This window comes from Helianthus annuus, chromosome 1, assembly GCF_002127325.2.
Source record: "Helianthus annuus cultivar XRQ/B chromosome 1, HanXRQr2.0-SUNRISE, whole genome shotgun sequence".
Lineage (NCBI taxonomy): Eukaryota > Viridiplantae > Streptophyta > Magnoliopsida > Asterales > Asteraceae > Helianthus > Helianthus annuus.
The window spans coordinates 139,159,818-139,173,199 of record NC_035433.2 but is presented as its reverse complement, the minus strand read 5'-3'; the positions used below and the strand labels follow the sequence as shown (position 1 = coordinate 139,173,199).

The window sequence follows — 13,382 nt, the reverse complement described above, 5'->3', positions numbered from 1 at the left end:
ATGAGGAAAAACCTCCCTTTTTGAATTAAACCTAGGACTTAATATTTTCTAAATCTTATCCCATTTCAAATATCACAAGGCTATATTGTCGGACATTAAAACTTGTGTTAATATTGTGGAAGACAGTAAATAGAACATTGTGGAAGACAAAAGAAGAGAAACCCCCTAAAAACCAAGTTTTTTTAACGACCAATGAATCCTTCAAATGGACTACTGATGAAATTCACTACACCGGTATACACTCGCCTCTGAACCGGGGAAAACCCTCACCTAGAGTCGACGCCCGTGAACACTCGCAGTGGCGGACCCAGGAATTTTTCCACGGGGGTGCGGAATATTTATAAAAATTTTAGGCCCCTAGGTATATAAGTAAAAAAAAACGGTTCGTATCGGGTCGGGTCGGGTCATGTAAAACAAACGAACATCAAACTAAATTTATATAATCATCAAAAACATGTCAAACCTTGTTACAAACATAATTAAAACGTCGACGCCCTACGGGTTTTCATTTTTTGAAATCTATCCAAAATATCATCTAAAACTAACTTCTTAAGCAATTCTTTCTCTATATAACATAAGTTCATCGCTCCAAAACATAATGTTTCAATTTTAATTTTCAACTATTCAAGCCCTAGAAATCATAACGTAAGTTGTAATCACCCTAAAAATATATAAACAACATAATCACCCTAAAAATCATCTAAACAACCATAAACAACGTCAAACACACAAAATTTCAAACCTATTTAACAACTTTATTACCTTTTTTCTCCTATATATCAACCAAAATCATCAAAATAACAAAGAAACTTACCCGTGTTCGGATTCCGGTTAGATTTGGTGTCAAACTACGGTGGTATGGTGGCTGATTACGGTGGTCGTCGGCTGTTGGACGGTTGTCGCTGGGTGATGTTGTTCGTTGGCAGTGCAGGGACGCAAGAGAGAGAGAGAGAGAGAGAGAGAGAGAGAGCGGGGGAGAATTTCTAAATGTTTTGGGCTTTAATTATTTTATTATAGTTTGAAATATTGTTGGGTATGGTTAATGGGCTAAGACTTAGTGGGCTAGCTAGTTAGTAATTATAAGTGAGTATAATATAATTTAGGTAGTATTTTTTTTTTAAATAAGAGTTTACTAAAAAGTTTAAAATATAAAATGATAACACTTTTTACCTAAGGGGTGCGGACAAAAAATTTCAAGGGTGCGGTCGAAAAATTCCAAGGGGTGCGGACGAAAAATTCCAAGGGGTGCGGACCGGATTTTCGACGGAACTTAACACTAGATTTTTTTTCCCGGGGGTGCGCCCGCCCACCTTGGGCTGGGCTTGGGTCCGCCATTGAACACTCGCCCGAAGGCACAACAATATGATGGGGTAAAACCCGCTTAATTCATGGATCATAACATAGAGGGTCATGTTTTGTAATTAACTCATACTATCAGGATCACATTGCAAAAAGTGAAATAAACCGTCTAAACTAATATAAAAGGCCAAAACCTTTCAAGTTTGGAACGTGAAGAAGTTTCTAGAAAGAACGAGATATTACCGATGACGACGACCACCACCGCCGCCCAAATTCCGACAAGTTTCGGGCATGAACTCCGAGCATGTCGTCGTTGCCGCCTCGTCAAAACCTACGATCAGGTTCTCATCATTCTCTCCCCTAATTTCATCGAACTATATACTAAACACCTTATGTTCCAATTAGGGTTTCATACGAATGTTTTGTGTTGTAGTTTCGTGATACAGGGTGTGAGAACTGTCCTTTTTTCAAGATGCATGAAGATTCTGACATTGTTGCCGATTGCACCACTGGTACTTTCAACGGGTAACGACGATTAACGCTTAAAATAGCATTTTCTGTTGATTATCGTTTTATATTTTGAATCTTACTGAATAAATGTTTGATGTTTCTGTAGGATCATCGCTTTAATGGACCCTTCCCGCAGTTGGGCTGCTAAGTGGCTTCGATTTGGTATGCCTAAATTACGGTCTGGTCCTGTTCGGTTTTATACTATCGGTTTTGGGTGCAACCCATAAACCGAACCGTGTGTTACGTTAGAGAGTTCTGCTCTTGTGGTGGCACAACGACTGTCAAGTGGCAGTCGACTGTGCCCAAGCCAAACTCCGAAGCAAGCGTGGGCCCGGTTTAGACAACATAGTCTGGCCGGAGTGGGGCAACAGGACTCTCCAATTTGGGGAGTGTGGCAGCCTAATACAAGAAAGTCGCCGTTCAAAAAAAAGCATGAGTCAATAATTACTTGGGGAAGGGGATAAGAAAAATACGTAAGTTTGTTAGACTCTGTTTACAGAGAGAGGGCGTAGCCCGGGGAACACTTCGGTGTTAGTTATCGAGTCTGTATCATCTTCTTCGTATCAATTTCAATTTCAGTTTCCATTATTATTTTCAGCATCGGATCCTATCATTGGTCCGACCTGCCCTTCCTCTGCTCTTTCGATTTCACTTTCTGATAATCAGATCTAATTTCGATTTCTATTTTCCGATTCAATCATGGTGAATCAGTTCTCTCGTTTGGATATTCAAATCTGGTTTCAAATTAGATTCATAGCTTGTGCATTTACCTTCTTTGTTGTCTGGAAATACAATGATATGTTGTTTAATCTATTTTATACCATTATATGTTTCATCGGAAGCTTTTTAATATTTGGTCATTTGCATAGATTGATTTTTAAATAATTTGGGTGAGGCTTATTTTGTGTCGTTACCACTTAGCATGCTGCTGTCATATACTAAGCTTTAACGAGTGTCGCGTTATTTGTTCTTATATATGATCTAGACTAGATATACAACTTTCTATTTCCCATTTTGATAAGTAGTTTGTTATATTTTTTTTAGATTTGTCTGATTCTATACTTTTGATGATCAATGTACAATCACCTAAATATTAAACTAAGCACGACATCACACGAGTTGAATGAAATCATGAATATCCCGTATTCATGGTTTAGAATTTTGTATCATGTTTGCGTGATGCCTTCACCGCTGTTGCAACCGCGACTCTTTACTTCACCGCTGTTGCAACCATGCACTAATAAATATAAATGGGTTAATATGAGATTACCTCATTTACATGTAGATGAATCTTTTATTGTGCCACTGTCACTTAACTCGAAATGTTTTGGAGTAAACAGTTCTCATCCGTAAAATATGTGAACTTTTTGCAGGAAAGTTTGTTCCAGGCTGCTACACACTGGACGTCTCTGAAACCCTATCAGATGAAATGCAGGTTCGTTAAAACTGTTTTTTCCTTTAGGAAAGATTAAAAAATTGAGTGTTATTTATAATTATATTGCTGCATTATCAGAATATTTATAATTACACTGCTGCATTATCAGAATATTTACGTCCCGCTTGCAATGCGCATATAATGTATATATGTGTGGGCCATTGGGGGGCAAAAGTGAAAGTGCACTAATTTTAACGTTATTTTACTAATTTCGTGAAAATAACATTAAAAGCTGAGGACGTTTAATCATGCATCATGTGGTGGCGTTGATAATTGAAAGACAAAAGGGTACATGCACTAATCGGTCTTTGTCCCGATTGCTGAGTGTTATGTGCCTTATGTCCAAGGCTTGATGCAAAACTACTATCGAGCCGGGGGTCTTACTGGAAGCAGCCTCTTTATTCCTACGGGGTAGAGGTAAGGTTGTCTACATCTTACCCTCCTTAGACCCTACCTTAGCTTTGCTATTGCTGGGATTTACTGAGTATGATGATGATGATGATGATGATCAATTTGAGAATAGTCTACTGAACCCATTTGACCCTTTTCTGTTTCGGTCATACTTTTTTAGTTAATTAAACCCATATGACTTGTTAAGTTTTGAATTAACCCGTGTGTATATAATGTTTGTTTTTTTTTACAGTCTATTTGCCACGACAATGATGTGAGATACATTCCACCAAAACAGGCATGAACAAGAGTATATATGGGCATCGTTGTAAGCTGACTCGGTAGTTGTAACTTGTAAGCTTTGGTATCAAACTTAACATGGGCTAAACACTTACTGTTTGCTGTGTTGGAGATTTTCCTTTATATATATTAAAACTTTAGTAAGTATGAAAAAAAACTTTATTTATTACTGATTTTATTTAAAAAAATAGTTATTTCTTAAAACTAACCAACTTTTAATTAATTATTTTTTTCGGGCATTTATTTATATCATTATTTCTAAAACTGATTCTTAATGTGTACCCATTCACTCGTCTGAAACCGATTCTTAATTTTAGACAAGATTCCGACCTGTTTAAAATAACTAACCAATTTATGACCCTACTGTATACCCAATATGAAGTAAATCGACTAGGGTCGTAATCTTACATTGGATCGTATATGGTCTAGTGGTACACCACGAAAGTAACGAGAGTTCAAATTTCTGCAAGTGTAAGGTTATATGGTATTTAGGTGTAAAAAATTGTTGTTAAAAACGAAGTTGTGGGTGAATGTAGTTAGTTTTCTTTGAGTCATTAGTTGGTGTACACTGTGTTGACCGTTTCTTCATCCTTTAGTTTGTTAAAAATTAGCTATTGGGATTTTCAAATACCTATTTGATACTCGTGGATTTTTAAGCTAATCATATTCTTGGTCCCATACCCGAATACCTGTCACAAATGTCTCATATTTGTTTGTGAAGCCGAAAAACCGAATCGGCACCCACTGTGGCTCTTTGTTAAGACTTCTAATGTCGTCGGAAGATTTAAGTGGCGGCCGTGTAAGTCATGCTTCAAGTGGGTTTTGGTCCTCATGTACACACATACAACACCATGATATCAGGGTTGTGTAAATTGGGTAAAGTTGAAGCGGTAAATGATATTCTCAACCTAATGCGTGAACGAGATGTTTCTCCCGACCCAATCACATACGACATGATCATTGGTGACATTGGATCGTTTTTTTAGTATTCGGAAGCCGAATAGAGGTTATTGGTGAGGGGAAGTGCTGCAAAACGTGTTAATTGTGTAAAATATTCTGTTGGACAATTAGGGTAGAAAACGAAACGATGATTCAAAATTTGATAGATTGTGTAGTGAACACTTTCTTGATTAACAGTTCGGCCCTAATTGTCTGGATTACATGAACTTTAATTTGGGATAATCGATAACTTTGATCCAAGGCACTAGAGATGAGCGTGGTACAGGTACCGAACTGGTACTGGTACCGAAATTCGTAAAAACTGGGTACCGGTATTTAAAGGTAAAATTCGGTATTTTATCGGTGCTGTACTGAACCGGTACTAGTATTGAAATTACCAAAAAGTGGGTAACAGTATTGAAAAAATTCGGTACCGGTACCCAGTACCGAAAAAATTCGGTACCGGTACCCAGTACCAAATGCTTATCCCTAAAAGGCACTATCAAAGTGACGAATTCGAAGTATAAGAATTGCGATAGTCTGGAGGTGTAAAAAAACCGGTTTTAGAACCGAAACCGGGAAAAAAACCGAAACCGTTTTTTTTTATAACCGAATCGAACCGCCGGTTAGTATCCGGTTAGGGAGATTTATCTTCGAAACCGGTTTTAAAACCGAAACCGGTTATAAAAAAACCGGTTATAAAAAAACCGGTTTAAACCGGTTAAAAACCGATTCTTTTAGAATAAACTAGTTAAAAATCGACCATACCCGGTTGGACCGGTTATTGTTTTGAGTTAAAAAACCAGTTAGTAACCAAAACCGGTTATAAAAAAATCGGTTTTTGTTTTTGATGAAAAAACCGTTCAGTTAATAACCGGAATTGGGTTTTGAATCGTTTGAGACTAACCCAATACGATATAAAAACCAGTTTTAAAAATTGATTAGTATATACTTTGAATTTAAAATATAAGTTAATAAATTAATATTTAAATGTAGTTTTATTAGTTATCAGTATATACTTTGAACTTAAAATAGAAGTTAACTAGGTTATCGCCCCGTGTGTTACACGGGCTGATTAGTGAAAATGATGTAATTTATTATTTGTAAATACTTATTATTTTTAATCTACTCTTGATAGTTTTGATTGAACATACATGATAAATTCATAGGTTGTCATTAATAACATTGAATTTCGAGAAAAACCTCTAATAACAATGAATTTCATGGGATAAACATCCTAAAATTATAAAATAAAAAATAAAGTCATTAAAATTCACACCAACAAAACTTAGGAAAAGTTGAATTAAAGAAAGAAATATTGGATTTTAATAATCCCAACTATTCGCCGTTGGCCGCTAACAGTTCCAATTTCAAAATGACCACTGGCCGTCCGAACTATTAACATATTGGCTTCCAATAGAGAACCTGACTAACAGAACCGTAACATTGTTAGTCTTCGATCGCCGGAAAAACGTTTTTAGTCAGAAAAAGGTTCTTAAAGGTCCGATATAAGGTTATAAAAGGGTTTGGGACGAAAATGTTGAGTTTTCCGGCAAAAACTTGAGTTTTTCGGACAAAAAGCAGTTTTCTAGCGATGAAAGAATTTACGACGACCTTAATAATTGGGCCTTTTAGTAGAAAAAGGTTCCTAAAATAAGTAATACAGTTCCAAAGAGGTTTGAGACCAAAAAATGAGTTTTCCGACCAAAAACGTTTTTTCGGCGACCGGAGACTAACGACGTTAGGGTTCTGTTAGTTAGGGTCCATTGGAGGTCAATATGTTAATAGTTGGGAGTGCCAATGTGGTTACTTATTAAGTTGGGACTATTGGCGGTCAACGACGAATAGTTGTTATTATTGAAATCCACTATTCCCTAAAGAAACATGCAACTGTTTTGATTCTTTTTACTCACTTTTACTACTTTGTGTGCGTTAATTGAAAAGAAGAGTCTTGGTATCAATACATGCATCTCAATCCAATGGAAAATGTCCCCATTTTATTTCTTTTATTATATAACCTTGTGTAGTGTATGGGTTGAATAAATGTAATTTTATATATCAAATAATAAAAAAAGTTATATCTTTAAAAATCATATGTATTATACAAGTTGAATAAATGTAATTTTGTATATCATTAAAAATCCCTTGTGTATTCATTTTTAAAAAGCCTCGTGTATTACACGGGTTGAATAAATGTAATTTTATATATGTTATTCTTTATTTGAATCTTATGAAAAAATACCCAATTACAAAAAAAAAGTATATTAAACTGTTTTATTATTATAGTTTGTTTTATGCGATTAATAGAATAAATTGATTAAAATAATAAAAATTACAAAAAGTATATTAAACTGTTTTATTATTATAAGTTTGTTTTACGTGATCAATCTAGTTGTTTGGGGTAAAAGATAAAAAGATAAAATTTAGGGACTAAAATAATATATTTTTTATTTAAATCTTATTAACAAATATTATCAATATCTATTTATTTAGGCATGAAAAAATTATTGAGATCACCTTATAGAGTGCCATATGTCCCCAATATGATTTACTTTATTATATGTATAGATAAATTAATATTTAAATCTAGTTTTATTAGTTACTAGCTTCCAGACTCGCGTATTACACGGGTTGAATATCGCAAAAAATGTAAATCATAAGCGTTTATATAATCATTATCGGTGAAATGACCTGGACCTGAATAATCCAGTCCTAAAAACCGAAGAACCCAACCCAAACTAACCCGGACCTAGATAACCCATACATGACCAATCCGAACTTTAAATAGATCTGTTATCAGGCCACTTTTTTCAAGTCAAACCCCAAACAATTTGAACCGAAAAACTGAAACCCGAAAAAAATCCAGAAGAACACCAGTAATAGCTACCCCAAACATATATAAATTTAATATAATTTTTCTTTTTAATTTGGATAACTATTTCTATTTTTTTTCTCATCGGCCACATATATGTTCCACACATCTTTTTTTATATATTTTTTATAAACTAATTAACAAATCATATGTATCCTTTAAATTTATTATTATTATTATTATTATTTCAAATAAAATATTTAAATCTCATTCATCATCACTTCCTATTTTAGTGGATACATATACATTAATGGATATATACACATCGAAAGAGATATATAGTTAAAATTGTTGATATTTATATATTTTTAATTATAGAAAAACATTAAAATAAAATATTTGTTGATATTCATATATTTTTAATTATAGAAAAACATTAAAATAAAATATAAATAAGTTTTTTTAGATTGAAAAAGAAAATGCCACGTGGCATTTATTTGATTCTTTTATTATAAATAGGTTAGAACCCCGTGTATTACACAGGTTAAATAAATATAATTTTATATACCAAATAATCTATATATATATATATATATATATATCTTTAAAAATTTCGTTTATTACATAAGTTGAATAAATGTAATATTGTTTACCAAATAATAAAATATTACATCTTTAAAAAAACCTCATTTATTACACGTGTTGAATAAATGTAATTTTATATACCAAACAATAAAAAAATTACATCTTTAAAAATATGCGCATTACACTGTTTGAATAAATGTGATTTTCTGCACTAAATAATAAAAAAAATATATATATATCCTTAAAACAACTCCGTGTATTGTACGAATTAAATAAATGTATGAAAGCGTTTGAACCATCGATTAGAAGACAAATGTATCATCCACTTTCTCATGAGTTTTAAAAGTCATGTGAACATACATTTAATAACCTAAGTTTTAGTTAAATAACACTGGTCTTAATTTATTAGTTCTTAAAAATTATTGAAATGTCGAGATTAGACATATAACAATTAGCCAATTAGATAAACTTATAGCTACAAAATAATACTTAAACTAATTAGATAAGTATAAATATTGGTAATTATATATAACTTTAAAATTTAAATATCTGAACGTTAGTTGCATCTTAAATGAATGGGTTATAGATAGTAGTGTTCTCTATAATTTTTATTTATTAAATACTAGGTTATAACCCCGTGTATTACACGGATTGAATAAATGTAATATTGTTTACCAAATAATAAAATAATACATCTTTAAAAAACCTCATTTATTACACGAGTTAAATAACTGTAATTTTATATACCAAATAATAAAAAAGCTAGTAAATATAATTTTGTATAGTGAAAATAAAAATATTTAATATATTAATACAAAGTTTAAAATGGTTTAAATTAACAATTTACAATTTCGAATAATATTTTATTACAAAAATAGAAGAATGGTATTCGAAATTAAAAGTAGGATAAAATTTAATATTAGCTCATTATTCATTTTTTTATTTAATTAATATAAGATAAATTTGGGATGGGGCGAGAAAATCATAAAATAAATACCTATAATGAACCACATGTGTCACACATTAATGTTTTATAATATAGTATAGTATAGATAAAAATTTAGATTGATATAAATAGATTATTTTGTTGTAGCAAAATTTGTTAACGAAGTCTCAATAAATTTAACCCATTATTTAAAACTCCATAAATGATAAATAATATTAGTTAGAGTAAATTACGATTTTGGTCCCTGTGATAATATCACTTTTACTCTTTTAGCCCAAAAAGAATTTTTTAACATTTGAGCCCCCAACGTCTTTTTTTCTGACCCTTTTGGCCCCTAACATTAACCTCATCCATTAAATGTTAGGGGCCAAAAGGGTTAGAAAAAAGACGTTAGGGGCCAAAATGATTAAAAAAAAGACGTTGGGAGCTTAGATGTTAAAAAATATTTTTGGGCTTAAAGAGAAAAGTGATATAACCACAGGGGCCAAAATCGTAATTTACTCTATTAGTTAAATAAATAATATTATAAATTAGAAGGAGATTAAACTAAATAATAATTATTCATAAGAAATTAAACTAAATAATATTTAGTATAAGGATTATCTATAATTAATTAGAATAGATTAAACTAAAATAATACTTATCTATAAAACATGGCCTAATATAATGACAAGTGTCCACAAAATGGTTTCTTTTATTATATAGTATAGATAATAATAGATATCAAAAACATAGTTATTTAAACCAAAGTGACAAAATAAACATTGATTTTTTTAATCAAAAAGTTAATTCAGTTGTACGATGATGACACGAGGCCAAAACGACATGCGCCACGTCAACATAAAATTTGTTAATCTTGCGTCAAATAAATTTTTTTTGAAAAAAAATCTCTATGCGCGACGTTAGCGCAGAATTTGGTGATTTCTTGCAATAATAATTCAACCGAACTTTAAAATTTATTATAGATTAAGTTGTCGAAATATATTTGAAAACTTAAAAGTATTAAAACTTACTTTTTAAAATATATTTAAGAAATAAAATGAGACGAACCTTTTAAAAATATTTAAAAACTAATCTTTTTAAGAAACCATGTTTAAGATTCTATTGAAGTTTTAGTTTAACTAATCTTTTTAAAATAGGTTATTGAATTAATAATAAGAATTTGTATTAGATTAGATTAAATATTATTATTATTTGTATTAGATTAGATTAGATTAAATATCATTATTATTAGTATTATTAATAATTTTAATCAATTAAATGAGATAATGACAAGTGTCTCAAAACAGGTTTCTTTTATCTATACTATATAATAAAAGAAACCATTTTAGGGACACTTGTCATTCTCTCATTTAATTCATTAAAATTAATAATAATAATAATAATAATAATAATAATAATTAATCTAATACATATTTTTATTATTAATAATATTTAATCAAATCTAAAATCTAATCTAATACAAATTCTTATTATTAATAATATAATCAAATCTAATAAGCATAATATTAACATTTACGTTAAGCATAAAATATATGAGCTATTTTTTTTTTCATAAACTTTACTAATATTAACTTTTTGTTTTTGCTCTTTAGCATAACTATAGGTGTTATTTCAAGGTTAACAGAGATAAACCCGTAAAGAAGGTTTTAATGGCGTATTACGAGCAAGTAAATGTCGGTATTAGAAACGTTGACTTTCTACTCAACGGGTCTCGATTTGATACCAATCTAACCCTTAATCAGGTAGTTTAATAAATGGTTGGGTTTTGATGTCAGCGAGTTATTAATCACTGTTTATTGGTTCTATACTTTTATTTTCGTGTTCAACTCTCAACTCAAATACGATATTCACTATGTTTACGTGACATTTATATGAACCATCACCACAGTCACCCCATCCATCATTTATCAAGTATATCCGTTAGTTTTTTTTAAGATATAATTTTTTTGTTAGATTCATTCAACCCGTGTAATAAACGAGGTTTTTTAAAGATGTAATATTTTTATTATTTACTATACAAAATTACATTTATGCAACTCGTGTAATACACCGAGTTTTTAAAAGTATAATTTTTTTATTATGTGGTATATAAAACTAGATTTATTCAACCCGTATAATACACATGGTGTATAAAAATATAACATGATATAACTTTTTATTGATTGGTATATAAAATTACATGTGCTCAATCCATACAATACATGATGTTTTTTCATTATTAATATATAAAATTAAATATACTCAACCCGTACAATACACGAAGTTCTTAAAGATATAACTTTTTATTATTTAATATATAAAATTACATTTATTCAACCCATGTAATAAACGGGATTTTTAAAGATATATTGTTTTATTATTTGGTATATAAAATTAAATTTATTCAACCCGTGTATTACACGGGGTTCTAACCTAGTTATATAGTATAGAAGATTAGATTTATATAATAAGAAATAATATAAATTATTTCTTAGTATTTATCAAAACTAAACTCGTTTTACATACAAGTGCACTCTACACCTTCTAATTTGTATCAGATTGTACACAAAATGGCCAATTACACTAAAATCACTGACATTTTCTATCTTTTTGTTTCTCGCATTTTTATTCTTAGATTATGTGGTCATTTTCCTTGTAGTAGCAATACTTTGTTACGTGATTCTCAATATTATGCTTCAAAATAGCATGTATTTCTCAAATGCCAACAATCTCTTCTGCTGTTTTGGGTCTGTTGGGTTGATCCAAAAATCTTTTTTTTTTTTGGGTTATTGGATTTTAACAATCCTAAGTTTCACTGGTTGGCCGATAATAATCCCAACTTCAAAAATTGTCTACAACAGTCCCAACTTGTAAGATTTTGGCCACCAATGATCCTTATCTAACTGGGTTAGTTAAATGTGACGTGGCAGGTGACGTGTTTAAAAACTAAAATGTGGGATGCCTCTGTGGATGCTGATGTGTTTAAAGACTACAACACATATACACTCACCCCTATTTATAAACACCCCCATAACTACTACTGTCGTGTACTTCTTACCACAAGACCACAACCGCAACTGCCGTATCAACACTCCAGCTGACATCACCTCGCCGGAGCCGAGCCACGACACCATCTGAATCACGCCACCGACCACCACCACCACTTCCTCCGCTGCCGTCATGACTAACCCGAACCACACAACCACTGCAGCCGCTGAACTCCGGGCACCACTGTATGCGGTTGTCGACGATGACCGCTGACCAGACGTCCATCTCTACTCTCTTTCTCTCCGATAACTCTCTCTCTCTCTCCCGTCTGCTTTCTTTTCATTTCAGGCAAGGTGGGTGTGAGTAGGAACGAGACAAGGGGGAAGGGTTTTTGTGGGTGCTCGCTGGAAGAAGAAGAGGCGCCGGATTCAACGGCTCCAGTCGCCGGAAACAATGACCGGGAGGGAAGGAGGGGAAGGTGTGGTGCTGGTTTGTCAGCGTAGGGTTTTAAACAGTGACAGATATGATACACATCAGCATCCACATTTTAGTTTTTAAACACGTCACCTGCCACGTCACCCGCCACGTCACATTTAACTAATCCAGTTAAACAAGGATCATTGGTGGCCAAAATCTTACAAGTTGGGACTGTTGTAGGCAATTTTTAAAGTTGAGATTATTATCGGACAACCAATGAAACTTGGGATTATTAAAATCCAATAACCCTTTTTTTATTTTACTGAAAGGGTGATAATTGAGGATAAAAATATATCCATTTTTTTTACTTAAAACGAGTCACGTGGCCGGGCCAAAACAATATTAAATATCCCATTTATTATTAGTTTTAAAATTTGTTTGTATTAAAATTTATTTATATTTTGAACGACAAGCAGAGCAACTGGTTGGGTTTTCAAATCAAACTTTAGTTGTCAACAGGAGACCCGGGTTTGAAACCGGAATACATCCATTTAGGACAGTATCATCCGGCCCCTCAATTTACCCGATGTCATACACATACACCAATGGATATCACTAGGCTCGAAAGTCAAACGCACGACCCGTCCTAGGAGTAAACCACGCAACTAGTGGATTGTGCAAAACCCCCTCACCTCGCTCCATTTTTACATCAAATTGGGATCGAACTTGAGTCTTCACAGAAGAACTTGAGTCTTCACAGAAGAACCCAAGTCTTCCTA

At 32.2% G+C, this 13,382-nt stretch overlaps 1 protein-coding gene across 1 annotated transcript; it reads left to right on the top strand.

Annotated features, from left to right (window-relative positions):
- Positions 1-1,494: 1,494 nt before the first annotated feature.
- On the top strand, positions 1,495-4,030 carry LOC110880996 (transcription elongation factor SPT4 homolog 1). The gene is made up of 5 exons (XM_022129396.2): positions 1,495-1,640; positions 1,733-1,824; positions 1,916-1,971; positions 3,183-3,244; positions 3,888-4,030. The coding sequence occupies exons 1-5, from the start codon at positions 1,545-1,547 to the stop codon at positions 3,936-3,938; spliced, it is 357 nt and encodes a 118-aa protein (XP_021985088.1). The 5' UTR covers positions 1,495-1,544; the 3' UTR covers positions 3,939-4,030.
- Positions 4,031-13,382: the final 9,352 nt, after the last annotated feature.